A 23,172-nucleotide genomic window follows, 5' to 3' on the forward strand; every position below is an offset into this window, starting at 1 on the left:
ACTATTAAGATGTCATCCTGGGCTTTGAGAAATTGACAATATTTTAAAAGTAATTAATTAATTTTACCGTTTTTAAAACCAAAGAACTAATTTATTAAACCAGAACACGATAAAAAGATTAATCAGCGTTGAAAATATTTATTATTGGCAATATTATAGTGTTGTTTCTGATGTCTGGACCGTAATAAACACGATTCATGGGTAAGTTTGATATGTAAAATAAAATTAAAATAAAAAAATACACCTGTTGTTCAATTATCCATATCTAATATGTTAAAAGCCGTAAAATATCACCTTCGTGTATGAAATTAATTATTTTTGATGCGATAAGAACATGATATGTGAGAGGACGCAGATCTGCGCACGCCCTTGACACGTCATCAGGAAGGGATTTGCATATTTGGGGCTGTAGTTTTACCGCAGCTGCCTGCCATGGAGGCTGGCGTATTAAACCACCATTTATTGTACTTTCCCGCCACGTGTGGTCGACGAATTTACCGAAACAGCGATTCGTGTCGCCGGTGAGCCATTTTGGACTGTCTGGAATAACCGAACATTATAAGAATACAGTGACAAGAACCGACATTTTTCTTTTTTCCTCCTCCAAGGTGAGCCTCTCTCTGTCTCTTTGTCGTTTCTCCATCACTGTGAGTTAGCTACATTCATTTTACTCAATGCAAGATTGTTCTGAAGCTACTTGAGTTTAATTAATGCTACCAACTTATTCTGAAGCTACGCTATTTTATTTATTATTACTAGCTTATTCTAGGCTATATTCGTTTAATGTGATGCTGCTAGCTTGTTCTGTTTCTTGACAGCATGGTGTATCAGGTGTATTGTCACATGGAACATGGTGTCCTTGATGTAATGAAGATAGTATGCTACATAATTCATCTTCTGTAATGATTTGGCCTCTTTTAATCACTGATGAACCACAGCTATCTGTGCTAATAATGGGGCAATATGCTAACTTTATCATCACACATGGTGGGATGTACACTTTACATGTCACACAATAGGGAAGTAACGTCACCACATGGTGCTGTACTACAATCTGATAAGGAGCACACTTTATTTGACAGTACTTCCGAGTGTTAGTATCTTATTCATGCTCAGTCATCAGCACACATGGCCGGTATGAGACAGTCTGGATTACTGTATACCTATGACCCAGAGGCATTTACTGACATCATTTAGGAGATGAAACGTAAAACATTCATGTGGTCTTCAGGCTCTGTGCTTCAGTGCATCCAGTTTCAATACAATAATGGATGTTACATTAAAGTACCACGTCTCAGCTTCACTTTAAGTAGGTTTACATTGACAAATATAGAACTATGTGTGAGTTACAGCCCTTTTAAACACCCCATGTAGTGAAAACCAAGTGTTTTTTTTTATTTTTTAGTATGCTAGAAGATGTCCAGTCCTAAAAGAACAGATGGAGTCAAGTTGTGTGCTGTCCATTGCATCATTCTTCTTCAGAATCTGCGTGTATGATTGATTCACCTCAGTATTCCAACTTGTCTCAGCAAGATCCCAGTGTTCAGTTACATAAAAGCCATTTTTTGTAGGTAGGAAGGGATTATTTTCTTGGAAAGAAACTTTGTTGTACTTTGAAACACAGATAGGAGTTTTCAGAGTTTAAATCAACAACCTGGAGAGGAACTTTATCACACAGTGTTCAGACTCTCTGGGCTTCTACGTAACTGGACACCTGGCTGCTGCATGTGTCCTATTTCAGTTTTAATTTGTGAACAAAAACAGATCCCACGATACAAAGAGCTGGTTGGGAGGTTTAGGTGTTGTTGTCTGACCATGTAAGAGGTATGTTTAGGAGAAGATGATTAATATGAGGCTAGAAAACGCAAAAATCTGTCAGATGTGAAAGGTAATTGGTACGAAAACTAGAATATGGCAAATGAGTTGAGTCGACTGAGAAGCACAGGTATCAAGAATGTGGATAAAATCTTTCAGCATTCAGTAAGACCACATAGCATGTCAAGAATGTTCTCCAGGAAGTAGGCAGATGCGTTTCCTCGTCAACAATCAAGTCGAGACTTCCTGATAAACCTCAGATGATTCACTACAGGATATAAAATGAGAAGAGATGGATTAAAATGGTACACCGCCTCATTTGTCAAACATGTTGGGGCTTTTGCTAAAACCTGGGCCTGTACCGCTGCTGATGGAACCGGCACTTTGGGGTTCATTCATGAGAGAAGCAACAGGACGAATGCCGACAAATGCGCCAAAACTCATTGAATCAGATTTAATAACTGAGCTTAATTTAAAGGTGAGGAGGTGAAACGTCCTCGACTGACCGAGTCACTTGATACGAGTCCAACCGAGTCGCATGCCACGAGATTAGACGAGGCGTTTGCTCGTCTTTGGGAGTGAAAGGCTTCACACCTTTTCATGTGGTATTTAATGGAATTGATTGTGCAGAAGGAAAGAACAAAAAGTGTGTCACTGCGTAGGCGTTGTTAGGAAGTGTAGTTACTCAAAACGGAAGCAGCAAGTGACACAAAAACAAAGCAGATAGTTCCTAAAATGTTGGCAGAATGTGGCTGTGGTGGATTTCTGTTGCGGTGCATTTCCAGTTTTGATAACTTTCTCTGCTGGTACTGGCTCTCAAGTAGCTGCCTGCATTATTGCTGTGATAATGTTTTTGTGTGTCGACACAGGAGATAATTTAGTGTATAATCGTTTTCTCCACATCCCAGTGGAAGGAACGGTTTGGTATATTATCTGTGTGAAAGCTTTTTTAAGGCGTGGATTGATTTCCCTGTCAGGGGAAAATTAACAGCTGTGTGTGCTTTACTTAATTAAGTGAATTGGGAGTACTGGAAAGCATAAATTAGAGTAGACTGTGGGAGACAAATAAGGGGCACAAGCACAGGTAATGTTTTTGTGTTGCTAGGAGCAGAGTAAATAATGTTTCGCCTCGTCTTGGCGTGCAGATATCCGTCACGTCTCCTGAATAAATGCCTCCTTCAGAGGGTTTAATAACCAGTCAAGTACAGAAAGAAATGCTGGATTGGAAGCAGACAAAGGCAGGTGTGTTCGTAAAATCGCACCTCAGCGTTCGTCCAGGACATACGAATTTTCCTCACGTCTGCATGTTGCCTCACAGATTTAAGGTCCCTCTCACATGATACAAAGAGGCCACTTGTCCTTTCTGTCCTGTATATTTTGTAGCTGAAAGAGGGGCGGAAAGACCTCGGTAATAAAGAAGGCTGAGGGAAGCACTAGAATGTTAAAGTCCCGCTGCACTCCAAAATGTGTATTTTACTCATGGTTGACCGTCAACGTGCAAGATGAGTTGAACGCTAGAAGGCTGTTTGCTCTTTTCTCTGCTGAAGGTGACGGTCGCTCTGTTTTTACCTGAAACATCTGTTTACATGTACAGCTTTTCCCCACAAACATGATTTTTTTTTTTTAACATCACAACAACTACTAAGAAGCACGTACACGGGATGAACTTTTCAATGAAAAGAACAACATTTGCATAATTGCTCATTCTTTTTGATGTATTTATTTTGTGAAACAGCAGAGTGCTAAGAAAATGTTGACTGAAATCACACCTACTCTTAATTCTTTGCAAGAATTTTGTATTGTTTTTGCATTTTTTCTTTAGATAAACTAAATGCGTGCACTGCTAGCAATGTTAGTCTGAATTAGATATAAACAAATACAAAAGAAATGGCATTTGAAGCATTAAAAATCGTTTAAACTTACTATTTTGTGCTGTGTTTACACCAATTTAGTTGTATTTATCAAGCACCAGTTCACAGAATTGGTTTCAAGGCACTTCACTTCGTAAAATGAATATCTTCTCATGTTGTTTCTAGGGCTGGCCTGAATAGTGGTTTCTGGTCTCCGGATATTCGGGCCCTATTAAAGACGAATATCCGAATATTCGCGGAACGAATATTCGGATACCAAATCCAGATACCGCCATAGCGAACAAATATTCGGATATTCGGGTCCAGCCCTAGTTGTTTCATTGATTAAAATCCAGCAAATTAAAAAAAAAAAAAAGTCTCTAGCAAGCTGTTTAGCAACAGTGGAAAGTTTTAAACTCTTGGGCAGAACCAGGCTCAGGTAAGGCAGTCATCTACCTCGACCCGTTGGGGTGAGATTAAAGAGGAGAGACTAAAGAGTAGCAGATGGAGAACACTTGGGATGATGATCTGCCATGTTGGTTGGTGACCTTTTCAACATGGAGCACATAACATTCATTTGGAGCTAACTCCGAGTCACAATCAATCAACGTTAAATAAATTTGGCCTCTATTTGACTGGGTTAGCTCAAAGTTGTGAAAATGTGGGGGTGTTTTCAGGTAGTTTGTTTGTCCTGCCACCAAAAATAATGGATTATTTGCATACGGATGTTGATGTAGAGCGTTTCTGCTCATGAAATTGATGCCCTTGATTGTCCAAGCAATAAGAATTTGGTCAGATCGAAGCATATTGAATATAACCTTTCTCGTAACTTTGCTTTATATTCTGTGTCCTTCTTGCCATGTGTCTTTCTCTTCCATCAAACACCTACACATGTGGTTTGTTCTTAGTCTAAACAACACATACCATGTCTACACACAAACATGTTTGTGTTTCTTTTCAATCTGTCGTCTTTGAAATCCCCTGGAGCTGCTACTGGACCGATTGTTTGCCAGCCAGTGTTTGTGTTCTGCTCCTAGAAATAATAAAACATACCATATTTGTAGTCGTGTTCGGTGAGAGTGGACAGGAACATATTTTAAGTAGCTTCTATCGGCTGACATTCCTGTTGATGAAGGGAACCTGTGAGGAACTTCAGTGATCCTGCTATGTCTGCTTTGAGCCCTGACCCTGAATGACCCCTGGACCGACTTCAGTGCGTCCTTATAGAAAACCAAACCCCCACCTCGCCATGATGTTAGTTCTCCTGGGGAACCTCACGCTGTTTTCCTCTCTTTGGATTCAGAAGATCAAAGCTACATTAAAGAACTTTGAGTAGCGTTTTGGAGACAAACGCTGCGGCCGACTGATCCACTCCCTTCCGCCTTTTATGGTACATTTGATGGTATAGACCGCAAAAACGTTTTTTTTTTACGACCTTTCTGACCCCACTTCTCCATGATTTACTGCCACTTTCTAATTAGTTCTGCTCAGCTGCTTAAAACATGCTGTCTAGTTAGACTGTAATGGCTTTTGACTTACTTTGATTTACCCTGAAGTCCATGTCCAATCGCTGGCTGTTCAACCAACCCTCTCACCAGGGAGAAAACAGGCCTTTTTAATTTATTTAGCTCAGCTCTCCTGGAAAGTAACACTGTGTACAAACCTTCATGGCAAACGAAGGGCATTCATAACTGATGTTGACTCAACTGAATCATATGACTTTCCTGGACGTGTGTGCCGTTTCAGAGAGCTCTGAGAATGACGCAGCTGTCTTTTTGTTTGGTTTGCTGATGTCTAGGTCACACCTGCTTTTTGCTGGTTGGAAGTAGGTGTTGGTTGACAAGGATTAGGGTAGTAAAACAATAACTGAAACTGCTGGAAGTGACAAATTCAACAAAAATGAAGACCAGTGGGGAAAAAACAGACCTCTCCTACACAGCTGTAGAGCTGAGAAAAAAGATTAAGCATCCTAAAGTAGCATAAATGTAAGTTTGCCTCTATTATCAGTCGATCCAGGGTTTTGCGGGCATTTTTCAAGATTGTTGCGACCTAAAGTGCCTGAATTCGTGGCAGCTTCTCTGAGAAATTGCAATGTAAGTTGCGATGTTTTAAGTGTATTTGTTGGGATGAAATTGCGGGAGACAGTTGCATTTTTTTCTGCTTTGAGAACATGTTTAAACATTCTCAAATAAGGAAGTCAGATTAATCACTCCGCTGCGTTTCTTGACGGAATAATTAATTTAACTTACCTTACTTACCAACATCTTCCGTCATGGTGATTTGTCTGCTCTGTGGTAGACTTGTTTCAGACATTCTCCTAGAAAAGTGTTTGTCAGTCGATGATTTTTGTTTTTATTCCAACACAATGCTGTCCAGGGTGCAAAACAGTTTGCTTCTGCTTTCGTGAAGAACATCAGGGAGTTGTTTTGCCCAGTTTTTAGCAGTCATTTTTGTTGGTAAATGAGTGACATTAGAATCGTACATGTCTGGATCTTCAAACCATAAACAAGGAAGTGAATTTGGTGCGTTACGTTTGCGCTGGGGACTGCTATGATTGGTGGAATTCATGGGAGGTTGGCTGAGATTGCATAAAAGTTGCGGTAGTTGGACAAAATTGCAAGGTTGAGCAGAATTCACAGAGAATACTTGAATTCGTGTGAATTGTTGCGATCGCAAAATCGCAGATTCATGGAGGGACTGTATTAGAGCTGGCCTGAAGAATAATTTCTGGGCTCCGGATATTCGGCTCCGATTAATGACAAATATCTGAATATTTGGTTCAGGTGGAAGACGGAGGAACAAGCCAAATATTTGGATCAGTTCATGTCGTAATTTCCGACAAGGAGACAGACGAATTGACGAGTCGAATACCGATTGTGCGACATCGTCCGACGGGGGGACGAGGGAGGATCCGAATGTTCAGATCTCAAAATAAATATTCGGATACCCCTGTCATGACCGGATATTTGGATATTCATGTCCAGCCCTGGACTGTATTATGTGTCTGGCAAGTTCAAACAAGCAGAAGAGCTGTGAGTGGACAGAACAGCTTTTTCCACTGGGTCAATACCTTTCAGTAGATTTGTTGAGTGTTTTGTGGTGTTTTTGTGTACACAGAGTGTGGACTTGAAGGTTTTTGACCAATTGTACACTTAAAACAAGGACAGAATTTGTTCCCAGCCTCAGGGTTCAGATTCCAGTGCCAGAACGTCAATGGAAGGTCGTTGAAACTCCACTCAGTCGGGTCATTTAACTGGATGTTTGCCTTCCTGCCATTCCTGGTTGACTATACGCATTTAACTACAAGCTGCTGCATAGTTTAGCTCACTGTAACAGTCACAGGTTGACATGTGAAAACACTCTGTCTTCTGTTTAAACACATATCACACCAGTGTTCTTTAGAGATTCCCTGTAGGCGCTTTACTTTGCTCAGCCCCTCACAGCCTCATGACAGAATGTAAAGAGATTCCTGCATTACTAAGCATCGAAACCGAGGCAGAGGAGGGTCACGGACGGGAACTACACACTGTGTAATCTTTGGCGATGGTGCTGACCTTTCTTCTCTCCTGTTGACCTTTCACCAGAACCTCCTGCATCAGGATGAAGCGCCGAACCGATGCTCCTCAGGACCGGTGAGTTCAAATCCGATAGAAACTCTCACTTCCCACCGTTTGCTCTCGACCTCCAAGTCCTCGCTTGTTTTGCTCTCGACCACAGTTTCTGTATGTTTTCTAAAAATATTTAGTCGCAGTTGGACTTCTGCGACTGGTTTTGTTCTGTTGTTCATTTGCTTCCTGTCTTTGTTTCCTTCTTATCTACAGGGGCTGGTTAGTGGGAATCATTTTCTTCATTCTGGGACTGGGAACGCTGCTGCCATGGAACTTCTTCATGACTGCTTCACTGGTAAAAACTGAAGATGACATAATATATCAATGACCTATTCCCACAAAGACAAAGAATCTGACAGAACATTTAATATTGGAGTGTAATGGTGCATAAACATAACCTTAACATCTTCAAATACATTTATTTTCCGGAAACAAACTTTTTCTGAAGCAATAGATTGTCCCAATTCTTACCGTAACGGCCAATAAGAAAAAAATCACATGGTTTCTACTCTCAAGTCTATAAGAAGCCATCTATAAATCATCCATTAAGACAACTTCATCATGACTAAATTACACCCCTAAAGCCAGCAGTGTAGTTTGAGCTTTTAAAATGATTGAAACACAGCTTTATGTTTTATATTTTTAGTCTTATAAATCACAGACATGGCCATCTTGTTTGGAAAAAATGAAAGTGGAATTGTTACAGGACAGTCAAAGCTCAATTCCCAAATACAGAGTGAGCGAGAGCGATTCTAAAAAAACTATAAAATGGCAAAAGTCTGCTCAGATTTCAAGGCTAAACTTGCTGGCATGCTATAGCTAATGGACAGCAACTGGTGCTGTCAATCCATGGGAAACCACAGGATTGTCCACAGGGTTTTTTGAAGTGAATAAATTTCATAACCAAACTGAAAATTACCTTTAGATTGGTTTGGGAAGAATACACTTCCTGATACATCTTAAATACGGTATATTAAATGCTTATTTTTTATTGCGTTCTTCTAATCTAACACTCAAGAAACTTTATGTCCCTAAAGAACAGTTTATTTTTAGGTTTCCAGCGTGCCTTGGATTAGTCGTCCTGATGCTTTCTAGCAAGTGATTGAATTAATTTGTGGAAGTCGTGCGTGTTTTTGCCGTCTGGCTGTCGAGTGTTTAAATGTCATGACCTGCGGGGAGCCAAGAATCCATAGTCTGTCAAATGGCTTTGGGTAATCATATGGATCGCTGCACACGGACACGTGTTCACGCGCTGAACGGAGCCTCTTTTCACGTCTCTGTTAGTTGCATACCCAGGGCCTGGCTGGCGTTTTAAGTCCCGCTGAAAGTACTGACGCTTCACAGTCGGCTATTTTCAGCTCCTTACTGACAGGGGATGGAATTGTACGAGCGCAGCAAGCACTACAAAGAAAGCAGCAGCCTGAATAACAGCAGTATTGTTGTGGAAATGAGAACAGAATTAGACTTCTGTGAATCTCTGCCATCATTTTTCAGCTGATGTCTGTGCTCGTGTTGACAAAAACCTCTTAAATCATCAGTTACTTTGCTGCCTCTTAATTTCATATTACACTGACCGTCAATAGAAACTTTGAGACCATATTTTTCAACATAATTTTTATTTTGAAGCCCGAAACTGGATTTTCTTCATATGAATCATTTGTTTAGCATATTGGCATACAGAAACAAGAAGCTAAAGTTTCAAGAATGATTTCAAAATAAAGAATTTCACAAAAGAAAACGGCACCTTCCAAACACAAAGTCACAACAGTCAATAGCGAGTACGGCCTCCATTTGCTTGGATGCAGGCAGCAATCCGTCGGCGCATGCTTTGGACCAGGCTTCTGATTGTGGGTTGGGAACAGCCCATACGCCTGGATACATCACTGTAGCTCAAAGCGGCCTCCACCATACCCAGTGCCCGGAGACGACGTTCATGTGACAGACGCGGCATGATGCTGTTCACTGGACTAACAATGGTGGCCTTTTTTGGGCCTTTATATAGGCCTTCAAACCCATTCTCACATTGTGCAGATACTCACTGAGTATTGCTTGGTGTGTATTTGGTTCACTGTTGCAAAGTGACCAACCCATGTGCAATGAATCATGACAAAATGACAACTCCTCATTATCTCAACTACCAGGACACTAGATCATCAGTAAATCCACAATGAATAATTACAACCCCCCTACAAGTAGAATTCTGCCTACATTTCTACCTCAAAGTTTCTATTGACTGTCAGTATATATAAATACGCAATATTCAATCAACTGTGAAGGATGCATTTTTTCCAACACTACTCAAGTAAACCCTGAATATACAAAGGTAATTCAATTAGGGCTCGAGCCGAATATCCGAATATTTGTTCACCATGGCGGTATCCGGAGATTAATTGTGGTATCCGAATATTCACGTGCACGTGGAAAACGTTCAGTGTAAAATCACTGGAAATAAGCAATTTTCAGAAGAACACTCCACCCGTAAATAGAAATCACCCCATGCCTTTTCAAAAAAAAAAAAAAAACGAAACAAGAACTTCTGCTCAAGTGGCTGAAAACTGAACTTTCTCACAGTCAGTCAAACAATAAGAGTCTACTTTATGAATAGAATAAGAGGAACAAAGCCGTGAACGTGAAACTTCCAGTACAACTGCATTAGTATTTATTTCTTTTTCAGTTTGGGTCTAGAGGAACAAGCGCAAAACACAGAAAGTTATGTTTACTTTGTCTTGTTTGGTGTTTAGGAAGTTTAGAATAACCTTATTTTGAATGAAAACCGCTCCTTGTTGCTGCTGAAAACAACCCAAAAGAGTTGGTAGAGAAGCTAAAATCCCACATTGAGGTCAGAGGTGATAATTTGCTCATAACTCACTAAAAGTTTGTCAGTACAAGTGCTTTGTCGACATACGTCCATCAGTCATTTGGCTGATTGTTGACAGAGAAATACAGATTACTGCAGCTTTAGAAAGGTCAAGAGTTCAACTGTAGATTTACTTAGCAAGCGTGTGAAAGTTTGTGTGAGTAGAAGAATATTTGGATACGACTTAGCTCACGAGGAAAGAAGTGTAATGTAGTTTTCTAAACCTGAGCAGCCTAAGTGTAGAATTTGAAGGACTCTTAACATGAAGGTGAGACTGGAAAAAACGACCGGTTATTGTTTAATGATTTAGTAGCGCTTGCAGTAGTTTGACAGCGCTAATCTGACTCCTGTCTCCTTCCCATGTGGGTTTGCAGTATTTCCAAGGTCGCCTAAACACAACAGAATGGAGCAACGGCACAGTGGTGGTCCGCAAAGAGTACTACTTCAACAACTGGATGACGCTGCTGTCCCAGCTGCCCCTGCTGCTGTTCACCCTGCTCAACTCCTTCCTGTACCAGAGGTCAGTGACGCTGCTGGAGGCTCAGCAGAAGTAACAGTGTCCAGTAGAAGTATTACAGGGGGTCCTCGGGTTACAATACAACATACTTTATTGTCCCACTTGGGGAAATTTGTCCTGGACTCAGCAGAGGTGCCATAAATGCCTCAACGGTCACAATGACAGCAAACAATATCTCAACAGCAATTGCATAACAGTGTTGCACATATCCCATGACGTTACACAGAACACATACATACACCATAGTAAAAATCACCGCAGTAAAAATCACCGTAGTAAAAGCGCTATAAAAATTGTTGCACAGTCTTCAAGCAGCATTGTTCAGGAATTTGATGGAGGTTGGAGTTTGCAGTGAGAGACTCTCTATCATCTGCCTGAGGATAGGAGCTCGTATTCTAAGAAGGGATGTGTGACGGTTCCATCACCATCCTCTGGGTTTACGACGTCATCGACCTACAGCGTTTTGTCGCTACGTCGGAACTGGTTACGTGGAACTAGTTGGCGAGCGGAGCGGATGAATACGTCGTCATGTGGTGCTATAAACAGCTTTGTTTACGTTCTCAGCTTGTACGCCATCTTGGATTCACTCACTTTTATGGCTCCCCAGCATAAGTCAGACTCTTCTGATGCTTCAAAGAAAGGGAAAGCCATCTCCATGGATTTGAAATTGGATATAAAACGTTCAGAACAGGGCGAACATCAGTCAAGTTTGTAAAAGCAGGTCGACATATTGTAGCGACCCTCTGTGATGAATGAGTGAGACTTTATCTGGTTGTCTGGTGGTTTATTGAACCTTCACACAGACTACTGTGGGCCGTAGCCAACGCCAGAATAACTGCAAAGACTTAGCTTCAGAATCAGCTCTCTCTCTACTGCTAACTCTCAGCCAATCAGAGGTGAGCTAACTAGACATGGCACGTTCACTGACATCAGGTAAATCTGGAACTGAACAATAAACACTGAAACATCAACAACAATATCAGTTTGTTACAATATTCTGTTATAAAATGATTCATGCGTGAAAGTCGCTGGTATTCATGACTTTTCTGAAGAACTGATCGATGCACGTAACGACTTTGTTTACATTTTTGTCGGAGTTTCGTCTTACGGCGAAAATCGGCTTGCGTCAGTCCGTTAGAAGAGAACTCTGTCGTACGTCGATGACCCCCTGTAATTGGGCGTTTGCTAGGTATTGCTAAGTGTATGTGTGAATGTTTTGTGCTTGTGTTTCAGGATATCGGAGGCAGTGCGTATCGCCGGCAGCCTCGTCTTCGTCCTGCTGCTCTTCATCATCACGGCAGCGCTGGTCAAAGTGCCCATGGAGCAGGACCGCTTCTTCTCCGTCACCATGGCTACTATCTGGTTCATTAACTGTACGTCGGTATTTGTATGACAGAAACCGACGGAGATGATGTGTCTCTCAGCGATGAATTGCTACGATAAACAGCCCTTCCTCTACCTCCGTTTGCAGCGTTCGGAGCCGTGCTGCAGGGCAGTCTGTTCGGCCTGGTGGGGCTGCTGCCTCAGAAGTACAGCGCCATCTTCATGAGCGGCCAGGGCCTCGCCGGGACCTTCGCTGCCATCGCCATGCTGCTCGCCATCGCCAGTGAGACACACAGAACACTAAGCCTCCGTTGCCTAGAAACACAGAGCATTGAAAACAAACAAATCAGCATGACGGCACACAACACACGCCTCATGTTTAGGTCCTGTTGTTTAGTCTTTTTCCTGCCGTTTCTCTTTCCCAGAATCCCTCGGTGCTAACTTGTGTTTTTGTCGCTCAGGTGATGCAGACTCCGAGTCGGCAGCTCTGGGTTACTTCATCACACCCTGCGTGGGGACGTTGGTGACGCTCTTCAGCTACCTGCTGCTGCCACGCCTGGTTAGTCGGCTAAACTCACAATCCACCGAGTTTGGAGGGCGGTCAGAAAATGGGATCTGTAAATCCAGAAATCCTGATCCTCCAGACTCTCTTGGTAGACTTTTAGACTGCTTTATCTGACTGTAAGCAGGCAGAGAACTGAGTAGAATTTTAATTAGATGTGGATTAAATCATTTTTGTCCGAGTTAGTCTCCGTGAAATGTTGCACAACTCCTCTGTAGTCCCACTTAAATCCATTTTAGTCTGAGCATGCATACAGAGGTTTTAGACCAATAGGTTAATCTATGAGTTATTTGTTTTTTTTTAAACTCTCCTGTTGTCCTGACCCGGTTTAAAGTTTGAAAATGTGGAAAAACTGTGGACAAAATGAACATTTTTTGTGGGAAAAAAGAAATGTTTCTTAAGAACATTCACATAAAAATCAACCAAAAATCCAGTAAATGTCGCTGGGTTTTTGTTGATTTTTATGTGAATGTTCTTAAAGAAAATATAAAGAAAAGTTTTGCTGATATATATGGAATCATTTTAGATATTTTTTGGGGGTTTTCTGGGAAGATTTTTACTAATTTTTTGGAAATATTTACAAGAATTTTCTTGCCAAATTTTTTTTTAAATAAAACTTTTAAGGAAAACTTCAAGAATTATTGGAATTTTATTCCTTAAAGTTTTGCAAATTTTCAGAAATTTGGGGAATTTTTTTTGCTGAATTTTTGAATCTTTTTCAGACAAAAACATTTTTTGGTGCCTGTAAATGAGGACAACAGGAGGGTTAATTGTATTTTTATTTCAGCTGTTAGATCTTACTTTTCTGGTGTTTCTCTGCAGGAGTTTGCTCAGTATTATCTGAACAAAAGCAGCAAGTACGAGGCGGACACCACGGACGAGCTGCTGAAAGGTGGGACCTCATCGGATGCCGTTAAGTTGCCCCACAGGGACAGTTGCTCTTTTCACTCAGCGTCCCGATTTCGAAGTACAGACTGCAAGATAATCAAACATTTGTCTCGTCCTCTGTTTGCTTTTCCACCGAGTTCGCAATTCTGTCCTTCACAGTCTAAGTGAATCAAATCAATTCAGTGGAACATTATCTCATTAAGTCAGTTGACCCTCTTTATGTAATTAGAATGTGTGCGGAGACAAAGACGGAGCCTGTTGGACTCACACAGGCCCCACACAGACGAATGCCAAACACCTCAGAGAGCTCTGTTCACTCAAACACACAATTCTCTGTACCAGCCGTCACATTTGAATTGATTTCCTTTGAGCAGACGCCGAACAATGAAGCGTTCTGTGTGCAAATGAGACGGTGAAAGTGGTGCGTTCAATTGCAGAGAGAAGCTCGGTGGAAAACGGGAAGCTGAACGGCCACGCTAACGGGTCGGTGACCGGCGGTTCGGCAAAGGACGGCGGTGTGGTGGAGACCGAGGTGGATCCCGATCAGGACGGGAACAAGCAGGCCTTCCTGTCTCAGGAGCCGGAGGAGAGTCAACAAGCCTCGGTCATAGAGGTGTTTAAAAAGGTAAAGCCACATCTGACGGTGCTCTCAAATGCTTTGGTTAACCCTCCTGTCATCCTCATTTACGGGTGCCAAAAAATATCGGTTTCTTGTCTGAAAAAAAATCCAAAAATTCAGCAAAAAAATCCCCCAAATTTGCAAAACCTTCAGGAAGAAAATTCCAAGAGTTCTTTAAAAGTTTCCCTTCAAAGTTTAGTTTTAAAAAAAAAACAAGAACAAGACAATTCTTGTAAATATTTTTCAAAAAATGAGTAAAAATCTTCCAAAAAAATCCTAAAAAATATCTAAAGTGACTATCAGTAAAACTTCGAATATTTCCTTTAAGAAAAAAAATCAACCAAAATTCAGCGAAATTTGCTGGATTTTGGTTTATTTTTTTTTTGTGAATGTTCTTAAAGAAACATATTAAACATTTCTTTTTTCCACCAAAAAATGTCCAAAGATTTCCCAAAAATGTGGACATCAGAAGTTTCACTGTGAAAATACATTTTTTTGCACATTTTTAAACTTTAAAACGGGTCAATTTTGACCTGCAGGACGACACGAGGCTTAATCGATCGTGTACATTGTTCTTAAAAAAATGTCTCTTGTTTTCTAGATCTGGGTGATGGCGTTCTGTGTGACGTTCGTGTTCACCGTCACTCTGTCCGTGTTCCCCGCCGTCACTGTAGACGTCAAAACATCGTTCCCAGGAAAATGGGGTACGCTTCAGCTCAGTGGTTACAGACATCTCTGCTGCTTGAGCATAAACACACGTCATCCTCTGACCCTTTCTGCTGCCTGTCCTCTTTCTGCAGAGCGCTTCTTTATCTCGGTGTGCTGCTTCTTGATCTTCAACATCAACGACTGGATCGGTCGCACCGTCACCACGTTGAAACAGTGGGTGAGTATGGAACTATCATTCAACTATCATTAACCCAGGAACGTCAGACTTATTTTAGCTCAGGTTCCACATTTAGCCCAATAGTGGACCGGACGAGGAAAATCACAGCATAATACCCTATAAATAACCACAACTTTACTGTAAATTACTTCTTTTTTGTCTCTTTAAAACCGTCTTCATGAGAGGTTTTGGTATTTAATTACTACTTTCCAGTTGTTTTCTGTTTGCACATTCACTGTATAATTGTGTAGCTGCATCATGTTTCCTGGAATTATCCACTTCCCTCATTTCCCATCTAAGCTATTTCCTCTGCTATTCAGTAAATGAATGACTAACAAATGGACGTTTCCGATTCTCTCGCTCTTTCCCTGGAAGATTAACTGTCCATCATTTTCTGATGCAAAACTGTCTCCATTTCCATATTTCTGTTTTGCATAGCTTCTTCAGTGTTCCCCGTCACTGTGGAGATGGTTTTAAAGGCGTGATGTTTTTTGTTGTGTCATTTGTATTGACTCAGAAATGCTTTAATCTAGCTGTGAGTGGTTGTATATTTTGTTTTAGGGGGTAAAAACAAAGCCAGGATTGTTTCAGAAACAGCGCTGCAAATACTTAATGTACAGAAAATAACAATAGAGTCTGTAAAGGACTTCAAAGGTTCTCAGTAGATGGCTAATTCTAGGCTTTAATGTAATCCCAGACTGATGAAATGTTGAGATTAGGGCTCTGTGGGGGTCAGACCATCTGTTAGAGGACTCTGTTCTTCTTCTGACTGAAGGTATTTCTTTATGGCTGAATGTTTGGGAATGAATTTACCGTGACGAATCCTCATCTAGACATCTGAAATGCCTAACACTTTGTCACAGCTGCTTCTATGTAAATAAATATGCGTTACATTTTCTGTAAAATCAAATCAAACACTGTCTATAGGTGGCACCACATGTAACAGCTTCCAGATTAATCAACAGCAACACCAACTTCATAAAAACGGCACGACAAACTCTCCTGTTGTTGCTGGGATCGTGCTAACCAGCGCTGTTGTTCAGGCGTGTTTGCAGAACCCATTTAACTAAAAGCAATCATTGGAAACAAATGCAATAAATGACGGAGGGAACATGACTCAGTTCTGCCGACTGGAAATGCCTCATTCACCCTCCACTGGAACAATAAGAGTAACGTTAAACACTGACCAGAGGGCATGAGGTGATAAGGTGGTTTGGCTTCTCTCCTGTAGTTGTTCCTGTTAGAAGCTGGTTTCGCATTCTGTTGTGTTTTTATACCACCGGATGTTCCCGTCTCTCCCACACGGCTCAGTGTTCTGGTCTCCCATGCCAACAATACATGTATAAAAGTCCCTCCTGTGGCCCAGATTTTCTCTATAACATCACTTCTTGTTGTTCAAGTGTATTAATTTGCTCAACCCAAACATGTCTTTCCTTCTCCCACTCACGTTTTTCATCTAACATTTTCCTCTTCCTGTCTAATCTTAAATCGTCCAAATTTCTGCATAACAACTCTTCTTTCTTATCTCCTCTGCAGCCTTCTAAGGAGTCCCGTCTGTTCCCGGCGCTGGTCGTCTCCAGGGTGGTTTTCATCCCTCTGCTGATGCTCTGCAACGTCCAGAGTCGCTCCTTCCTTCCCGTTTACTTTTCCCACGACGCTGCTTTCACCGTCATCATGACTCTCTTCTCTCTGTCCAGCGGCTACTTCGTCTGTCTGTCCATGTCCTACGCACCACAGTGAGTAGAAACACCACACTCCTGTTGCTGCAGTTTTACCTCAATTTATCTGAAATGTAGCTCCACAGTAAAGCAAACTGGGTAGAATGAACTCAGCAAAAGGTAAGTCATTTGAGGATGGGCCGCGTTTTGGTTCAAGACAAACTAGCAGTGTCACATCAGACCCAGGAGGTTTCCATCTGAGGATGCAGCAGTTTTTCCTGGCAGTCGTACAAATTAAGGTCAGTGAGCTCCCCCAGTTGTAAACATAGTAACGTTGTGCTCCTAGCATATACTGCATCATAAAATAGAAAATTATGTTCATAATTAATCAGCCAAAGTAACAAGAAAAGCACAGAACACATTTAGAAATGTGACTGATGAGTGTAGCTGGAAAAGATACTCGTTGTAGGAATCAACAATCAAAGATGTCACTAATTTAACATATTTAAAAAGAAGATTTTATATAGAAGTAGACAGTCAACAATTATCAGATGATTATTAAAGGAAAGCTTGGTGGAATACAACCTGTTCCACAAGTCTTAATACCTGATTGATTTTAAGACCAGAACAATCTTTTATAAGTTTGGTTTGTGTCTGTTCATGGTGCAGCCAAACAATCTAACACGCATGCAAGAATCTGGAAACAAAAAAAAACTGCTGGAAATTAAAGCTGCAAGCAGCGTTGGTCGGGTCCTGCGAATCCAAGCATGCCCGCCAGGTGGCGCTATCACTGAATGTATACGGGCCCATGTATGTCTTCAGGGTTGGACTCTGATCACACATGTAAAGTTTGAGGCAGACTGGAGCATGGACAGGCTAATTATACATCACTTCCTGTGTCACGGGGAAACGTTGAAATTCTGAGGGCCGCCATTTCCACGCCCTCAGACTTTTGCGGAGCATTTTGGTAACGTTTGATCCACCATGCTTGGTGTACGTCCTGGCCAAATTTCAGCTCTGTCGGGGTTAGCCCGTTTGAATTTATAGGTTTAGAAAATGTCCGAAAATTGGTCCAAAATATGACGCGTAATTCAAAATGGCCGACTTCCTGTTGTGTTTTGGGTATGGGTGTCAGTTACATTTTTGTGCGTCTTGACGTGTTACATATATGTACCAAATTTCATAACTCTGGGTGACATGTACTGACTGTAGTTCCTGTTTGAAATTTTGCTTGGGGGGCGCTATTGAGCCATTTTGGGTCATACCAATGCAAATTGTGTGCAGATTTCCATCCATTTTTGAATATTTTTAGGTCTTCAAATTTGAGATTTAAAACCCATGGTTTCAATAATGTCTTCACACCCTAATTACAGTTTCGTAGGTTTCTAGATGATTGAAACAGTGCTACCTTTCAGTGTTTCCTGGAGCTACATCACAGTTAAAGTGACTTGTGCAAACAGATGAATTATTTTATTGTGCAGCAGCAGCAGGGAGTGTTTGGTTTGTGCTGACTTAAGATGTCTCTGATGTGACTTTACGAAGATTAAATGCTAAAAAAAGTGAGGCTGATTCAAGAAGAGGCGATTATGTGCCCCATTTAATGCACACTCTTGAATCTCTGAGTGTCCTTGAACGCATCAGGGTGTGTCCAAAATCCCTTGCTCCAGCTGGGATCGCCATGACAACAAAAAATGAAGGCAGATGAATGCTCACCGTGATGAATCAAGTCTGAGCAGGTTGATCTCCACGGTGTTCCACTGAAAAGACTAAATATCTTCTCTGTATTCAGGTTAGTGGAACCGAAGGACGCAGAGACGGCTGGAGCCCTGATGACCTTCTTCCTGGCCCTGGGTCTGTCCATAGGAGCCGCCCTGTCCTTCCCCCTCCGGGCTCTGGTCTAGAGACACATACAGAGCTGCACAGACGCTTGAATAATCCCTCAAACACCTGAAGGAGGAAGCATGATAATTAATTTATCATCCGTCTGCTCCTTCTGTACGATCTTCTTGTTTTTTTTCCCCTCATCTTTCAGGTGGTTTCTGACGAGTTCGGGCCGTTTGGCTGTAGCAAACGGTTCATGAAGTGGTCTCAAAGGACTGATGATAGGAAATCCTTTATGCTACTGGTTTTTAGACCAGCTTCTGACCTGAAGACAAAAGTTGGACTTTTTATGTTGACTGTTTTACATTTGTACTTTTATTTATGTTTAATTTAGCTTTGTTTATCCACTAGATAAAGGGAAACTATAGGAAGACTGACATGATTAGTTTCATGTCTTCCTTGATGTGATTGATTTTGCCACAATTAAGCTTTGTTTACTCTGGTCGGCTTTTGATATGAGATTTTTTTTTTTTTAAATTTGGTTGATGGCTTGAACGAATGCTTTTGTTAGCTTGATTACATTAGTTATTTTAGATGTATTTTTCTTGCAAACATTTAGTATTTTCTAATGAAACTGCAGTATGTTACAGATGTAGAACAAAGAAAGACTTTGTGGTAATGTTGTACTGTAACTTACAAATGGTAGGTTAATGACCTGCCTGAGGGACAAGAAAAGTGTCAGGGGACGGGGGCCCTGGGCCAGAGCCTCTGTTTAAAGTCACGTTTAACATTTTATGTTCAGATAGATGCAAAACTGCCACAAAGAGGCAGAAAACAACACTGAAAAATGAACTACAAAGAGACACAAAGGAGTACTAGAAAGAAATGCTGAAATCACAAATACGTACTGAAGAGAGATGGGAACACACAAGTGTGATACAAAACAATGTGAGACACAAACCAGTACAGAGACTCAAAACAGCTATGAAGAGTATTGAAACAATGGCAAAAATACTTGGAAACAATCACCTAGAGACTGAAAACAACTACAGACTCAAAACAACCTTAGAGACTCAAAACTACCACATAAAGACTCAAAGTAACAAAGATTCAAACCAACCACCAACAATCCCAAAACAACAAAACCACTCAAGACTCAAAACTAACATAAAGACTCAAAACTACAACATAACGAGTCAAAGCTGCCATGAGAAGACTCAAAACTACTACAGAAAGGCATGAAAACTCAAACAAACAACATACAGGCTCAAAACAAAGTCATGAAGACTTAAAACTACCAGAGACTCAAAACTACTACAGAAAGGCTCAGAGCAACCACAAATGGGTGCAAAACTCCCACAGAAACCTGAAACCTCAAAACTAATTCTGAAAGACTGAAAACCATCACAAACGCTGTAAACGACCACCAAGAGACTCCAAACAACAACAAATGGGTACAAAAACCCACCAACAGGTACAAAGAAACCAGACTCAAGAGTCCAAACATCCACCAAGAGACTGAAAACAGCCACAGAGACGTGCAAATTGACTGCACTGTTTCCAGTGAAAGTGTCTTTTATAGGTGGGAGTCTTGCTGCTATGTAGCTTTACCTTTAACATGTATGTTTAGTGGTTGGTTGTCTCATTAATCGGTACATTTAGTCTCTTAGTTACCTCTATGGACCTACAGCACCAGCAAGTAGACTACTACTGCCATCTGCTGGTCAATAAATGTCGTTTTTTTTTAAAACCTCATGGTTAAACATGCTGTGACAGTCAGAGGACGGTACTGGCAGGATGTTTACTGCAAGTTCTCTTCTACTCTCTGGAGTCTGAACTCTTGACATAGGAAGTGGTTTTACTTCGGTTTCTTGGGATCTTTAACTGCAGTTTAATGGTTGGACGAACCAACAGACTGACGCTTTTTGTTACATTGAGCCATTGATGCACAATCACATGTGAATATTGGCGCAATTGTGAAAATACAGATGTTTATGTACTGTTATACAGCTGTTGTTTTGGCCGTTTAACTGTGTCAGATTGTTTTGGGTTTGTATACAATGTAGACCAATGTGCCATGCTGCAGTAACAACTTTTGCTTTTCTGATTCTAATACACACATGTACACAAACAACCATTATAGCTCAAGATCCACAATCACCATTAACTCATATAGGAAGTTCTGCATTTATTCTTTTTTAAAGTGTATTTGTTTTCAGCTGAATCTGTAAATGAAGACTTTAAGGATGTCCAGTTCATGTAAATAAGCTTCAAAACGAACCAAGGGCTGAGACTTGGAGGGAGCAATTTTAATGTTTTATTTTTTATTTAAAAGCGGGACCTCATTTATGCAACGCCACAAGGAGTTGTTGTCATGGCAACTATGGATCACGCGTGGTCCTGAACTGAAAAGGTAGTCGACGCCGACTAAAAGTTGAACACTGCCGCTTTATTCGGAAGCTAAATTTCCCACATTCAGTCGCTGCAGCATCAGTAAAACGGAGTGTGTTCATGTTGTAGTGACTTCAGGACCCTGAAACGCGAAACGGATCAAAGATATGGACTTTTAAACGATGAGATTCTCAGGCTGGACGTACAGGAAGTAGCTGCAGGTGTAATACGGTTTAAAATGTCCATGTTTTGTTGGGTTTAATACAGATCGTGGTGGTGTTGCCAGTCGTTTTTGGTGCGTCCATCGCAACATTTCACCCTGCTGTGTGTTTTTTTTTTTTTTTTTCCTCCAACCACGTCATTACTGACTGATCCATGGCCGGTTCACTGCAGTAAAGGGAATTCATGCCTGTTTTAATGTATCTGTACAGACTGGGTGTAAATAAATGGATGAACCAACTTTGTGTTTGACTAAAAAAAAAAAAAAGGGTGATTTGTTTGACAGATCCTCACCGGAGGCCAGATTTGTTGTTGGTAAATGTGGTCGCTTAGCAACACGGTCTTTTGTGTGGCTGTGAGAAAGAACAGGCGTGTACAGTTAGACAAAAGCGAGGCACTCATCATGGGAACGGGTGAAGCTCTGAGACAAAGTTTAGGTGTTGATATGATTCATGTTCTAATATATCTGAAACTTTACTACAATGCTCTACATGTTTGCAAACATTTATTGTACATTTTCCCTCCTAACTGTGACGAACGGCGCAACATCCCAGAATCCGAGGCAGGAAAAGAAGCAGCACGTGCAGCCATGATCATTCCTCCTTCAGGGGACAATATGATTATAATGGGACAGATTTCCTGCAAGACCTCATGCTGCATTGCCCTTGATACGATTATAATGCGATATGTTGCAGTATGCAATCTGATTATAATTATACTGTGATATGTTCCAGATAATATGATTATATTGCGATATGTTGGCGACGATGCAGTTATATTGCGATATAGGTTGCAGACAGTACGATCATATCGCGATATGTTAGCAACAATATGATTGCAATGCGACATATTGACAACACTATTCTATTGCATTATCTTGGCGACAATACGATTGCAATATGTTGGCAACAATGTAATCATATTGCGATGTTTTCTTTGTCTATCCTGTTGTGTTAAAAGAACCAGATGAGCTGGATAATCGCCATGAAGTTTAAAGAACCTTTATACAGCTGATGTTTTTAATGTTTTTTTGTAGAAGTGAGTCAGCAGGAAGCAGCACACAGAGCATCCATTTCTTCCCTGTATTATTTATTGAAAACCCAGCAGTCGTCTTTAATGCCTGTTGTGTCTGTACAGGCGGAGTCAGGAGATGTGGTAAACTAAACTAGCTGTCATTCAGTTGTCAAGAAAATAAGTAAAAGGACAAAAAGACAAAAAAAAAAAAAAAAAAGAAACACTCCGATATGCTACAGAATGACACCCTTTCTCGTATTTCTTTTGACACTTGTTTTAAAAAATGTTACACAAATGCAGAGGGGAGAAGAAGCGTTGAAGAAGAAGAGGAGAGACAGCAGTTCAGGAGATAATAAAAATTAATCAAAGACTGTGGTTTGAGTGCGTCTTTTAAAATAGTTGACCTGCTTCCTCCTCTGCCAAGTGCTGCTCTTTCCTATTTTGTGTTGTGAAAAGCCAACAGGAGACGACGGTTGGCAGTCGTCTTCTCTCTCGTCGTGTCTCGTCCTCATCGTTTCTTTGGAGGTTGGGCTGTGCGGGGAGGAGTGACGGGCCGACCGGAGTTCATCCCTCCATACTGGTACTTGGCTTTCTTCTCAGATGGCTTCAGGATCTAGAAACAGACGCAAAGCACCAGCATTAGCTTTAAATTAGGATTCTGAATGCATGGATTGAAAGGTCACACATGTCGGCAAGTAGCTGTAGCGTAGGCACGTATTATTATGATTCAAGTTCAGTTAACTAGCCCTCTGGTTGGTTTGACTGGTGGTTTGTAAACTTTCACTCATTAGGCGGTACTACAAGTAATCGTGATGCAGCAATGCTAATATTTCCTTCCAGTCTATTGATTATGTATCACAACAGGAAGTGATGCAATATGTTGCTGTATCAATACTTTGTCTGATCTCTATTCCTGACCACATGCTACTATAGAAAGGGCTAAAAAAAATAGTGCTTGTTCATTAAAGACAAGCTTTCAGAAAAAGGGGCTGCTGGGTTTATGAGAGCTATTTATTTTCATACGTTTTACTGCTTCCAGTTTATAGCTTGTTTTTAAAGTCCACAAAGTGTCCCATAGTTGTTGTAAAGATTTTGCTGACAGCAACCAGTCAGCATTTACAGCCATGCTTCAGTCGTTCACCAT

The 23,172-nt window shown here is 41.0% G+C and overlaps 2 protein-coding genes across 2 annotated transcripts in view; one reads left to right on the forward strand and one right to left on the reverse strand.

Moving 5' to 3' along the window:
• The first annotated feature begins 378 nt into the window (after positions 1 to 378).
• Positions 379 to 22,249, forward strand: LOC110962017 (equilibrative nucleoside transporter 2). The gene is made up of 13 exons (XM_022209859.2): positions 379 to 608; positions 7,250 to 7,297; positions 7,487 to 7,568; positions 10,505 to 10,650; positions 11,881 to 12,020; positions 12,119 to 12,253; positions 12,432 to 12,529; positions 13,355 to 13,424; positions 13,858 to 14,045; positions 14,641 to 14,743; positions 14,840 to 14,925; positions 16,462 to 16,661; positions 18,373 to 22,249. Exons 2-13 carry the CDS (start codon positions 7,266 to 7,268, stop codon positions 18,482 to 18,484), a joined length of 1,392 nt encoding a protein of 463 aa, XP_022065551.1. The 5' UTR covers positions 379 to 608; positions 7,250 to 7,265; the 3' UTR covers positions 18,485 to 22,249.
• LOC110962016 (serine/threonine-protein phosphatase PP1-beta catalytic subunit) overlaps positions 22,083 to 23,172 on the reverse strand; it is a 30,169-nt gene continuing 29,079 nt past the window's right edge. The window contains exon 8 of the mRNA XM_022209858.2: positions 22,083 to 22,641. Within this exon, the coding sequence (XP_022065550.1) occupies positions 22,537 to 22,641 (105 nt within the window). The 3' untranslated portion in view covers positions 22,083 to 22,536. The remainder of the gene's footprint in view (positions 22,642 to 23,172) is intronic.

Source organism: Acanthochromis polyacanthus, chromosome 23 (genome assembly GCF_021347895.1).
Source record: "Acanthochromis polyacanthus isolate Apoly-LR-REF ecotype Palm Island chromosome 23, KAUST_Apoly_ChrSc, whole genome shotgun sequence".
NCBI classification, from domain to species: Eukaryota; Metazoa; Chordata; class Actinopteri; family Pomacentridae; genus Acanthochromis; species Acanthochromis polyacanthus.

Excerpts from the sequence above, each read along its gene's own strand:
- LOC110962017 (XM_022209859.2), top strand. The coding sequence starts at position 7,266 with ATGAAGCGCCGAACCGATGCTCCTCAGGACCG. Across the intron at positions 12,530-13,354 it reads ACCTGCTGCTGCCACGCCTG|GAGTTTGCTCAGTATTATCT; the intron begins GTTAGTCGGCTA and ends GTTTCTCTGCAG. Across the intron at positions 16,662-18,372 it reads TCCATGTCCTACGCACCACA|GTTAGTGGAACCGAAGGACG; the intron begins GTGAGTAGAAAC and ends CTCTGTATTCAG.